The following is a 13,524-nucleotide window of genomic DNA, read 5'->3' on the forward strand; positions in this document are numbered from 1 at the left end:
GATAAATGCTGAAATACGTCTAATATTGTTGCCATTAATTCATATATAAAGTTAGGATTGTTCGAAAGTTTCGTTTACTACGGCCATTTTTATTAATACAAAAAAAGGAAATTTTAAAATTGTCGTTGGGTTCACGGGCGGCTCAAACAGACCGTCCCCTGCAGGGGTGGGCCACACCTCTAGCATACCGCCCGGGCCCGGGACAGTCCACTAGGGACCAGACCGCCTGTGGTCCGGGCGGTCCTCTTGTTTTTTTTTTTTAGAGAAAGATCTTAATATTTTGATTTAAATAATTTTATGAAGAAAAAATTTTCTTATTTAGAGTGTATGCCATAAAATAAGACATTTGATATATTTATGCAGTGATATCGTAACTCTTTATAACTTTGATTTGGTTTATCAATTGGCTATCATAAGTTTAAAGATAACACTAATTAAGGATTTGACCTTGATTTAAAAATTTCGAAGCTCTGATAGCTTGTTGATCTTCTTCTCTTTAATTCTGGTACTAAAACAGTAGTTTAGAGCTACTAAAATATATTAAAATCTCAAATTAGATCTTTGTCCATGCACAATGCACTCTAGACTGACATCTGGTATCGTACCAAGTCCAAACTCAGCAGCCAAGTACTAAGCAAATGCCACTGGTATAGTGCAATGCATTAAAAACATCAAATTTGACCTATTATGGTAAATTAGCAAGTCTGAACTGATATAGGGACCAAACTGCAAAAGTGATTATACCAGCATGTAGAGCATTCAAAAATACACAGAATTGACATAAATTTCAATTTATTTGGATTTTTTTACAATTAGTTATGAATTTCCAAAGTTCATTTTTGAAAAAACTTTAAACAGCCATAACTTTGGTTAGGAAAGTCGGATTTGCGCGTATGACCACTTTTCGGAAAGGGGGGGTGACGAGACGGACCCGAATATCACCTCGGAGGGGAATCCCCAGGTATCTAAAGCATCAGAATTTTAAAAAAAAAACGTCGTTTACTGCCTCAAAAATTCAGTTAAGTTTTCGTTCGACGGTAGGCATACAACGATCGGTATTTTGTTTAGTCAATAGCCTAAGGGATTATTCAAGAATGATCCGTATAATTATTTTAAAATGCATTTACTATTTATTGTGTTCGTTTGTCTATCTCCGAGCAAATGGTATATGTTGACAATAATCAAATAATTCAATTATTCTCTAAAAAAAAGTTGACATCATTGAGGCAATCTAACTATATTTCCTTGTGTATATTTGAATAAAATAAATTATTAAGAATCAATGTCAATTCCTTAATTAATGTTATCTTTAGACGTGTGATATCCAACTGACAAATCAAATCAAAGTTATAAAGAGTTACGACATCACTGCATAAATATACCAAATGTCTTATTTTATCGCATACACTCTAAACAATAAAATCTTTTCTTCATAAAATTATTTAAATCAAAATATTAAGATCTCTAAAAAAAAAAAGAGGACCGTCCGGACCACAGGCGGTCTGGTCCCTAGTGGACCGCCCCTGGCCCGGGCGGTCTGCTAGATGTGTGGCCCACCCCTGCAGGGGGCGATCTGGTAGGGGTGTGGCCCGCCTCTTTAGGGGGCGTCTGCTTGGTGTTTTGGGCCACCCGTGGGCCCAGTGGTCGGAGCAGTTTTGAAAAAAAACCAAACACGGAGACAATTAATTTTTTTTTTTTTTTTGGATATTAATAAAAATGGCCGCGTTTACTATGGGCATTTAAAAATGAGTTAGGCTGGGTGCTATGGATAGCATAGTGGCCTCTATGCTACGGCTCAATATTTGAGTTTTCAAAATTCAAACGGTCGATCCGAACCGTTCATCTTATTCTCCATATTAATATCTGCTTGGAGACCAAATTTTATAATTTTCTGAATTTTTTTACTATTTATTAAGCCACTTTGAAAATCGCTAATCCAACGGTTTTACTGTTTTGTGCAGCCACCGTTGGATCAACAATTTTGTAAAATACTTAATAAATAGTAAAAAAATTCAGAAAAATGTAAAATTTGGTCTCCAAGCAGATATTAATATGGAGAATAAGATGAACGGTTCGGATCGACCGTTTGGATTTTGAAAACTCAAATATTGAGCCGTAGCATAGAGGCCACTATGCTATCCATAGCACCCCAGCCTAACTCTTTAAAAATTGGGGGTGGCGTGTATTTTTATGGCTCATCCGCGTTGGCACACACTCATTCCGAGAGAATCATTCTGGTTGGATTATAATACAATTTCGTCTGAAATAATATAATATTTGGTTTTATGAAATGCATGTATGGTATGAGACTATGAGTTTATGAAATCTATTTTCAGATAAATCAGTAGAGAATTTTGAACTAAAATATATTGGCAAACATATTTCAGTTGCTGAAGCATACTATATTCTAAAACATAGCTCGTATATTTATTAATTTATTTATAGAAATAATATGGATATACAAATTCTAGTTTTTTACTAGAATTAATTTTTCTTGTTCATGATACTAACATAAGTAATTAATTCAATTATTTTTGTATTGTATATTAGTTAAGTTAATATTTTCTGTATGAGAAATTATAGATATGAAATCTAATTAAAATTTTCTTGTAGATATTCAAAGGTGAGAGGTTTGAGGTAAGACAAGAAAGCTTTAATACATAATTTTCAAACAAAATAAGTTGGTACAGTATGGAGTGTATCATGGCTTCGCATTGCGCACTGCAAACCAAGGCTTGAAAATTTCAGTTGAAATTAATATTTATGTAGGAATATTTATTTTTGATTTAGAATTTGTAATTAATATATGATAGATCAACTATTAGTTAGTATAACTATTTTACTTAATTTGAAAGTAATTAGATAGACAAAAGATCTGATATCAACATATAAAAAATTATATGAATTTACTTTATATGTAGCAAAAATAATAGATTAAGTAATTACAAAAAAAAAAGGGAATTTAGATCCTTCATCTACTATTTTCTTCTTTCTTCTTGGTCTTTTCTTCTTCTTGTTTTTTCTCTCTTATCAAACTATAAATTACTAAATTAAACAAAATAAGATCAAAGTAAGGATCAACAATTTTAAGCAATTCGAATGACACTTCAGTGTCATGTCCTTAACTTGAAGGACATGGTCATTAGATGAGACTTTGGAAATTTTGATAATTTGTGGAACTTTTACCAACTTAATGGATAATTTGATAGAAGAGATAGTAGAGAGAAGAGAGTAGAGAGAGAAGATGATAGAGAGTAGCAAAAGTAGAGAAAAAGAAAGTTCAAGACTCAAATATCATACCTCATCATGATTACCGACATTTTTTTTTATTCATTTTTTAATATATTTTATTAAAAATAACCAAGATTTTGAAAAAAATATTAAAAATATCCAAGTTGTGGGATTTTCTTGCGACTCAGGATTCTTTTTTTTATTTATTTTTTATTTTTGCACTATAAAAATCCCGTTGCAAACCGAGAATCTCACTCAAAGATGCATGGCCATGTATATCTGACATCAACCCGGAAGAATCTCAACAAGGGGACATGGTTATTTTCAATAATAGAAGAAATGAAATTAATTGAAAATGGGACAGAACAGGGATATACTTGGCCAAATCTATTTACAAGGTTATTTTCTTTATCCCCCACTTAGAACCCCTCAGGATCTTCTTCTTTAATTCTATTCTACCCCTCCATCTGCACAACACAAGGTTTCTGATTTAGAAACCTACACACCTGTAACCAACTAAGGTTAATATAAATAGGGGCTGGACCCCTATTGTTTTCTCAAAAAAAAAAAGTGAGGGGGTAGGATTAGATGACATTTCAACAGAATATGGCGATGCAAGGTGCCTACTGCCACTGTCAAAATCTTCACATACCTAGCCCTTCATGATAATTAAGCTGTTAACAAGAGATAATCTGAGAAAAAGAGGTATATATGCAAGTCCAATTAAGCTGTGTTCTATGTAGGAATTGTCCTATTGAATCGAGTTTGCATCTGTTGTACCTCTGCCCATATGCGGTACAGGTCTGGTTTGAGGTTTCGCAAAAAATTGGCATAGCAATAATGAAACCTGCTATGACAATACAGCAAATTTGGGAAAGTTCTTGGAATATTTATAAATTACAGGGAGAGATACCTCACAATCATTAGCTGCCGATGTTCATTTGTGTGACTTGGTCTATCTGGAAGTAACGCAATGCAGTTTGGTAGGTAGTTGTGATGTAGCTGAGACTGGCTCAGGTTGTACGTAATTTAATACATATTAATTAAACGCTTGTCAGCCACTGACAAGATTTCAAAAAAAAAAAAAAATTCCTTTGCGCTATATCTCTTTGAATTTTGAATTTTTTTTAATAATTATCGTGTAAATGACATATGTTGAACAATCATAGCATAGATAATTTTAATGATCTTTGAATAATAAATGAAACCATAATCCATTAAAAAAATAAGCAAATGCACGTAAATGTATTTTAAAATAATTATATGGGTAATTTTTGAATAATCTCTTAGGCTTTTGAAAAAACTAATACCGGTTATGGAATATGTATGGGTACGTTATTGATATTTTGACGTCATCGATGTTTTGGTAATAATAAAGTTATGACCGTTTAGAGAGCATGGGTGCGTCATCAATGTTTTAGCAATGAAACATCGATGCACTTCTGCCGTCGTTAAGCTGTGCATAAAGCATCGGTGCATTATCGGTGTTTTTGCAATAATAAAGTTATGGCCGTTTAGAGAGCATGTGTGCGTCATTGATGTTTTGGCAATGAAACATTGATGGGCACTTCTGTCGTCGTTAAGTCGGGCATAAAGCATCGGTGTGTTATTGGTATTTTTGCACGGAAGCATCGTTTTTTTTTAACTTTAACAAGCCATAACTTTGGCTAGGAAAGTCGGATTTGCGCGTATGACCACAATTCAGAGGGGGGGGGGGGGACGAGACGGATTCTGATTTTGCCCAGGGGGAAATTCTCGGGCATCCGAAGTAATCAGAATTGCAAAAAAACGTCGTTTAGTGCCTCAAAAATCCAGTTTAAGTTTTTTTTATCAATGGTAGATATACAACGATTGGTATTAGTTTTTCCAAAAGCCTAAGAGATTATTCAAGAATTACCCATATAATTATTTTAAAATGCATTTACTATTTATTGTGTGCATTTGCTTATTTTTTTAATAGATTACGGTTTCATTTATTATTCAAAGATCATGAAAATTATCTATGATTGTTCAATATATGTCCTTTACACGATAATTTTTTTTTTCAAAATTCAAAGAGATTTAGTGCAACGGGGTTTTTATAGTGCAAAAAAAAAAATCCCAAACCACAAGAATTATCTATGATTGTTCAATATATGTCCTTAACACGATAATTATTTTTTTTTTCAAAATTCAAAGAGATATATTGCAACGGGATTTTTATAGTGCAAAAAAAAATTTTAATCTCAAGTTGCGGAAAAATTCTGCAACTTGGGTATTTTTAATTTTTTTTTTTCAAAATCTTAGTTATTTTTAATAAAATATATTAAAAAATAGATAAAAATAAAAATGTCGGTCATGATTACAGGAATTACATAGATATTATAGTTCATTTTTCCTACTTATCATTCTATATATTTTTTTTAAATCATGCATTGCCCATTAACTACTCTCTATTAATTTTATCTTCTATTTATTTCATTGTTCTAAATAGCTAACTTTAACGATGCTATAATATTTTCATACCTTAAAAACTATAACGCTATCAGTCGTTTTCAATGCTATAATTAGCTATAGCGACATAATAGTGGAGCTATAGCGTTCTTTTTTTACTTTTTGCAATGATGATAACCACTATTAGAACCTTGATTTATTCTAATTGATATTAAATTTGAAAACATTACAATGAGCTTAATTACATATAATTACATAAAGAATTGTTACAAGCTGAAGGAAGTTTGCTAATTTGATTTTGGGAATTTGCTCGGATATAATAAATATGAGGGTTTAAATGCATTCATTTTTTGTGCCTCCATCATATCTCCATTTTTAAAAACTTAAATAATTCAAAGTTTAAAACTTAAACGTCAAAATAAAACAATTAGATGTGATCTATGTTATTTTCTCTATGTACCCATAAACATTTATCACATTTTAAGTTTGCTTTTATGTAAATCAATAAGTTAAAAAATCAACGTCTAGAAATTATCTACATTAGTATACATTTTTACAATCTCAAGATGACATAAAACAAAGCTAAAATGTCATAATTTTTTACACGTGCATAAATAAAATGATGTAGTTCATATTCAACGGTTTTATTTTGAATTTTAAGATTTAAATTTTGAGTTATTAAAGTTTTTAAAAATGGAGACATAATGGAGGCATTTTAACCCTCCTCAATAAATATATATGTTTTAATAGGCAATCCGCTTAAAATGGATGTACTAGATTCAACGATAACAAAAAAATTTGTTTTTGTTGTTTTGTTGTTTTTGTTTTATGAAGAGGTTGGTAAATAAATATATATGTTTTAATAGGCAATCCGCTTAAAATGGATGTACCAGATTCAACGATAACAAAAAATTTGTTTTTGTTTTATGAAGAGGTTGGTAAATAAATATATATGTTTTAATAGGCAATCCGCTTAAAATGGATGTATCAGATTCAGCGATAACAAAAAAATTGTTTTTGTTGTTTTTTGTTATTGTTTTATGAAGAGGTTAGTGTCATGCCATTCAACTATACAGTGTCTACAGGAACTTCTATTTGGATTTGCATCTATGATCTTGCATGAGTGCAATATTTTTTTTGGCACTATACAGAGCCTGATTTTTAAACAATTAAATTAAACTAAATTTGAATCTGAAAACGAGTTGTCGATCTGGTGGTACAACCTTGCTTATATATATCTCTATTCTTATATCAAGTACGTAGATGTTATGATCCGTTAACAACTGTGATTAAAAGATAATTTTTAAATTGAATATCAGCTCTCCAATTAAATAGATTGTCTTCTTTTGATTCTATTCATTTTTTTTTATGTTTTTATATGTATAAAAGTCTAAATTTATTTATTCACGTACTCGCCAGTCGCCACATACAAATTATATCATCTTTTTTATTGGTTCTGATTTTTTTCCATTTTTATATGACATTTAAGTTATTTTAAGATTAATTGGTCATGTCTTCATTTCTTTTTATTTCTTGTATCATTTAAGGGATGTTATTTGTTATTTAATATATTATTTTGTATGAGATTTTTGTATGAAAATATATCAAAAAGATAAAAAAAATATATATATTTTTTGATGAAATATATCATTCAATAAATGTTATTTACGTGTAGATGTCATTTCATATGTCATTTAAGAATACTATTTGTTATTTGGTTTAATTTTTTTCTTTTTTATGAAAATGTGTCTTTTTGTATAAGAGTTTTTTTGTGCTCTTATAATATGATAATTTGGATGTTGTAGTTTATATGATGTGAGATTTTTTAATACCAATTTGATATTTTTATTGTCTCCTAGTGAACTCTGGCCTGCTACTCCGCTCCACCTACTTCATCCCCCTCGTCTGTCCAGTCCAACTTGTCTCGCTCCATTAGAGTGGATGTTTACTTCCAAGGGTTCCGTCACTTGTCATCTCGTCCATCTATTTTTACTCCCCGAGTTCGACTGAGAGTTTGTGAATTTGTTCCATCTCCGAAGTATCTACTATAACTATATATATATATATATATATATATATATATATATATATGTATGTATGTATGTAAATAACGTACGCATTTTTATGATCGTTCCATCTTCCTCCTCCTTCTTCTTCTTCTTCTTCTTCTTCTTCTTCTCCTTCTCCTTCTTCTTCCTTCTTTTTGAGTGGTAACTATTCTGGTACAATTGATTCAGTTTCCAGTCCAATTTAATTCAGTGCCTCTCGGCTGTGTATTCCTTTAGACAATTAACGTCTATTTTGGAAAGAAGAAGATGTTTCATCTCAAGGAAGGGTTCAATACAACATAATCGGCCAGTTACGCAACTCGAAAAAAATTATTGCTTTGTCTATATTCTCAGAAAAATAAATCGGAAGACCCACATACTTGCTAATCGGACGCGAATTGACCAATTCACATTCTCGGACTTCACATATATGTTATTTTCTGACATAACAAATTAAATAATTTTACAAGTAATTCAATATATAGGTTTTTATGGTTCTTAATTTAAACAAAGAAAACATGTATAATAGCTATCTTTAAATCTTTGAATCAAGCAATGCCTTTCAACAAAAAAAAAAAATCCATATTTTTATTTTATTCTTATTAATAGAAAAAAAATAGATTAATTTTGTATCCATAGAAGTCTAAAATTTCATAAAATCCGAACCAAACAATCCGAATCATAATCAATAAAAATCCAAAAATATATTGAACCTGACATAAACAACTCTGTATGTAATCAAATCCAAAAGTAATCCAAACCCGATTCTACTACTCTTTTTACTCCATACGGAAGAGTGTTCTTAGCACTTCCACTTCACAAGAATTTTGTCCTATTTACTTGGTCTTATGAACATCTTTATTCAAATAAACAATACAAGTACAAATTCTTATCCTTAAAATTGCCAAATTTAAATTTCAAAAAAAAAAAAAAAAATCACGGCCCCTCATACGCGGTGATCATGGCAGAAATCTCATGTAATAGAGCATTTGCGCTCTTTGCGTTCTTCAGTGGAGAGGCCCATTCCTGGTACCGGTGCAAGCTGCCCGTAAAATCAGTGAACAAGCCATCCACCCCAATATTTCGTACCCAGTAAATATACTCTAAATATGGGTCTTGATGGAAGTCAAAATGTAAGAACTGATTCTCGTTTCTATATGTATACGGGTGCACCTGAACATAACAAATATGTACTGTCAGATTATACAATCTGTCTATTCTTATTGAAAATCCCCGTTTTCTGCATGAAAGACCTGACAGTCTAATATATTTGCAAATAAGTAAAATAACACAGAATGTAAAAAATAAATATGAATACCACCTGGAATTTCTACGTGTGTGACACTAACACACCGCAACCATAATCTTTTCATTATGTGCGATTACTATGGTACAATAATTTAGTGCGATGGCAAAGGTCCTCTCTTTAAATTATTAAATTCTGATAACTCTGCCCAAATGTAATATGAGTAAATTCTGATAACTCTTTAAATTAGGCTATAAATAGATTGAGCTAATATGAAATGAAATCAAGGGCAGTTAAGAAATTTTAAGCCTATAGACAAATGACCATGTTTCATCATTTATTGAACTATTGAAACTTTTTGACAGTCGAATTAAATGACCACTGATGCATTGTCAAAGATTCAAATTGCATGAAAGTTTGAAACATACATCGATATATCCAACAATATATTTATGACCATTTTGTATTCAATTAATTTGAGTAATATTGTCAAGTTTAATCCTCTATTAATATATCCAACAATACATCGATAGCCATTTTATGGTTTTCAATTAATTTGAGAAATATTGTTAGGGTAGTGAAATAATTCAGTTCAAGGGATCCCATTGCAATAAGCAATACCTGAAGTTTGTGAGCATGTGCTCTTGCAACCAAGTCACTCGGCGGTTTTAAATAATTGTTCACGACTGGTACAATAGTATCCTTCCATGGTCCAATTCCAACCACATAATTTTTAATGAACTGTAGATAGCTGTCTGAAGTAATTTCCCAGTATGACTACACAATACACATCAAATAAGATAACAAGTCAATCTCAAACAATTACAGAACAATAGAAGCACGGAGAAAATAATTTTAGCTGCTAAAGAAGGCAAGCACCAGAGCATCACAAGGTATTCCCAGTACAGTATACATCTTCCTGACTACAAAAGACGCATACTCTTCTTGTTCAATATATACCTTGCAGCAATTCAATGCAGTACCTCTCTTAATCCAAATATAGTTTATATGTTTATTGTATTGTCAAAGCTTTGGTGAGTTTTCTTTAATTGTGGTCACTCTAAGCCAATTGTTAACAGCTATAAATTAATATGGTGATGAATGGGAGAAAAATGACAAGGACAAAAAATTTAGTTATAGTAAAGAAACAGTAATAAGGTGCCTGTAGGAAAATTAAGAAAAACAAATTGTATCTCTATAAAGGATCAAACTAAAAATAAGGCATAATTTTTTCCAAGGAAAATAGGGAAAAACCTGATTGGTGTCTTGGGTTGGTATGGTGACGTCATCAATTAAGAAAACTTTTGGTGAGTCTGTCAGGTTAGATATGTAGATGAGAGAGGTTGGCGCAAATGATTGTATAAATAGAGGTTTCTCCAGCCAATCTTGTGACATGTATGAACCTTTATATCCATATTTCTTTAGAGTTTCCACAAATTTGTCCTCAAATCGCTTTCCATCAGCCCACTTGACCTGGTGATAGTATAAATTTGCAGTGAGAAGGTTTTGTACCAGTAACTGGTACAACTCAACGTGGTTTTCTAAAAATGGTTTTCATCCCGAAATCTCCCAACAAAACCAATAATTTATTGAAAAACACGGTGTTCTGAAGGAATAGGCCGGTATATCCTGGTACCAAATCCATACTGGTCCAGAACATGGTACAGAACTCATAGCAAGTTTGAGAGAAGAACCATAATGTACTTAGAAAGAACATGGGAGTTTCATATAATAAAAGCTCGTCACATAATTTTCTGAAATAGCACAATTGGTTAAACAAATAGTAATATTACTAAAAGGTCAATTAGAAGCAACTTACATGCTGGTTAATAAAAACTGGGTTCTTTATCTCAGGATATATACCAACAGTTCTGTTGGCATCTAATCCTATAGAGATGAACTCTTCAAATGTGATAATCGAAAACTTCCCTGCAATGGCAGCGGTATCAGATATTTGCATAATTTGTTCCTTTTGTGTAGCTCTTAGATTATTAAAGAGTAGCGAATGTGACTTACAATTGTACTGTTGTTCTCTGAAAGGATACCGTTGCTTTACTCTTAATGATTTAAGTTCTTCCAATGTGAAGTCAACTGTATTAATTAATCAATGAGCTATATATACACACTGAAAAAAAGAATCTTAAATTATTTTTAAGAATTGTACATGTATTACCTACAAAATATCCAGTCATATTTTCACCTTGAACTTCGTAAGTTCTTTTACGGTTTGCAAATTTTGTGTAATTTGCAACATCCGTTGTATCATCTAGAGTTACATCATGAAAACATACAAGTACACCATCCTTGCTTGATAATATATCTGTTTCTATAAAGTCGGTTCCCTCTTCAATAGCCCTCTATATAGAAAAAAAAATTTAAAGGAAAACAAAACCACATTAACCAATTCCCTATCATAGGAAACAACAAGTGGAATTGAAAATCTGATAACTGAAGGATCTTAATGAGAAAAAGTATGAAGCACAGTACCAGGTAAGCAGCCTTTGTTTCTTCAGGAATTTCACCATTTGAACCCCGATGAGCTATATTATAAGGTCGAGAAGTTTGCAGGGGCTGTTTTTTATTTTCATTTAATTTACGTGGAAGTGGGTAATACGACCTAGCCCCTCTTACTCCCACCAATAATAATTGGAAGGACAAAATAATGGAGATTATATACCCTGCAAAGAATTGAATGCTTATAAATAAGGCCTGTTCAGGTTAGGAACAACTAACAGTCTAACATTGACTTATCAATCTTAAGGCATATTTCTCTAGATGTCCCTCTAAAATACAATTTTTACATTATTGCTTGTTCTGAAAGAGGAATAGACCTTCTATCCGTATTAAAGGTAAAACCTAGCTAATTACGCAGCTGAAATGGGGTTTAATTTGTTTCTAAAAACTATACAAGCAGAAACCAAACATGCAGGGATTTTTTTTACATTAATTTGGGGCCTATTAGCTGGCAGACAATTATTTAAATTATCTCATTTGTAATTCTCAACAAAACATCACCAAAATCGAAACACTTAAATTTAACTACGCTGTTAAGCACACCACGCAGACTAAGCAAAACCCCCCAAAAAGAAAAAATTAAATGGAAAGAGAAGAAATTTGGAAAAATTCTCACATCCAGAAGAAGCCATTGCTGATCTCTTGGCCCTTTCTCTCTTTCGTACTCCTTTCTCTTCTTAGGCTTTCGGCCTTTAGCCTTCTTATTTGTAGATACCAAAAAAGGTTTCCTTTCATTATTTTTAGACAGAATAAGAATATTCCGCGGGAACCTGTTTACATTGACAACCGAAGTCGTCGGAGCGAATGTGAAATGTTAGCGTTTCTGTGATTTGTTCTCACTTCTTATTGCTTATTAGAATCACAGTGACAAATGAATTATTCGGGTTCGGTTGGGTGAGATCAAAAATTCGTGATTTGAAAATAATTCGGGTATAATTCAGAAATAATTAGGAATTATTCATATCAGAAATTTCAGTTCCGTGAGAGAGCAAAAATACAAAAACAAAAAAATAATTGTTCAAGGATAATTTCGGAAAAAAATCGTGAATTATTCATAAAATTCGGAAAAAGTTTGTAAAATTCGCTAATTATTCAGATTTAATTCGGTCAAATTTTAGTCAACCGAATAATTCGGCGTTCCGGTTTGGCATCACCTCAAAAAAGAATTATTCGGATATAATTCGGGTATCTTGTCACTATGATTAGAACGGGTTGATTGGAATAGCAAACGACCCGCCACGTTGATTGCTGTACTGAACTACTGATTATGATGTTTAGTTCAACATTCCCGCGTCGTCATTATCTAGGGGTCCTTTTTTAATCATGTTTTTCTGGGACAACCTTTTTTAAAGTTCCACGGATGAAGCATGAGGAATTTATTTATTAAAGTCAGCGTATCATATGCGGATGTTTATTAAATCAATTTTGGATTTAGGATCTAGACTTATCAGAATTATGAGATAGGAGTAGCATTGGACCTATTTTTAGGTTTAATTAGTTCAAACACCGTACGATTAGTATTAAGATCTGTGCGCACAGAAATTGATACAGACAAGCATGGATTTAATACGGAGCACGCGGATCTTAATGCAATCGGATGGTCACTACATTCATCGAATCAAAATAGGTTCGATGGACATCGGACCTACTTTGAACACCAGAATTATAACTAATTCGATCCGCATCTAAAAATACGCGGAGCCTCTTTAATATTTGTGCCAATATGAATTAGACAGTTCAAATTTATTCTGAATAAACTAAAATTTAAGTTACTGCAGAATTCAGGTCTAAGTTAGGTAGTCAGTATTATTAGGGATAAGCTCGTTATTGAAAACATTCTTAATAACAAGAAATGGAAGGATATTCTGCGGAGATCCTCTTTCGGTCATGTTTAATCCTCTTCCTCGAATGAAGCATACCCGCATAAGGAATTTAATAAAGTCTTGTATCATATTGGGGATATTTACGTAAATTGGCTCGTCATGGACTCATGGTAGGCCTTATTGGGCCGGAACACCAACAGCTCCTTTTTATCCGGCCCGTTAAAATGGA

General features: G+C 32.1%; 1 protein-coding gene across 2 annotated transcripts; it reads right to left on the minus strand.

Annotated features, from left to right (window-relative positions):
- Positions 1 to 8,569: 8,569 nt before the first annotated feature.
- On the minus strand, positions 8,570 to 12,290 carry LOC144569603 (glycerophosphodiester phosphodiesterase GDPD6-like). 2 transcript variants are annotated; one of them, XM_078320045.1, is made up of 8 exons: positions 12,089 to 12,290; positions 11,446 to 11,636; positions 11,132 to 11,315; positions 10,975 to 11,049; positions 10,778 to 10,887; positions 10,213 to 10,431; positions 9,580 to 9,735; positions 8,570 to 8,885 (listed from the first exon to the last, which is right to left on the minus strand). In XM_078320045.1, the coding sequence occupies exons 1-8, from the start codon at positions 12,102 to 12,104 to the stop codon at positions 8,649 to 8,651; spliced, it is 1,188 nt and encodes a 395-aa protein (XP_078176171.1). In that variant the 5' UTR covers positions 12,105 to 12,290; the 3' UTR covers positions 8,570 to 8,648. The 2 variants fall into 2 exon arrangements, with proteins under 2 accessions (XP_078176171.1, XP_078176170.1); XM_078320044.1 differs by having other exon boundaries at positions 10,778 to 11,049; positions 12,089 to 12,272.
- Positions 12,291 to 13,524: the final 1,234 nt, after the last annotated feature.

Source organism: Carex rostrata, chromosome 18 (genome assembly GCF_964058835.1).
Source record: "Carex rostrata chromosome 18, lpCarRost1.2, whole genome shotgun sequence".
NCBI lineage: Eukaryota > Viridiplantae > Streptophyta > Magnoliopsida > Poales > Cyperaceae > Carex > Carex rostrata.

What these genes read in the sequence shown, in the direction of transcription:
- LOC144569603 (XM_078320044.1), bottom strand. An exon ending in AAACAAAGGCTGCTTACCTG is followed by an intron (nt 11,316 to 11,445) that starts GTACTGTGCTTC and finishes TTTTCTATATAG; the next exon opens with AGGGCTATTGAAGAGGGAAC. An exon ending in CAACCCAAGACACCAATCAG is followed by an intron (nt 9,736 to 10,212) that starts GTTTTTCCCTAT and finishes TGTATTGTGTAG; the next exon opens with TCATACTGGGAAATTACTTC.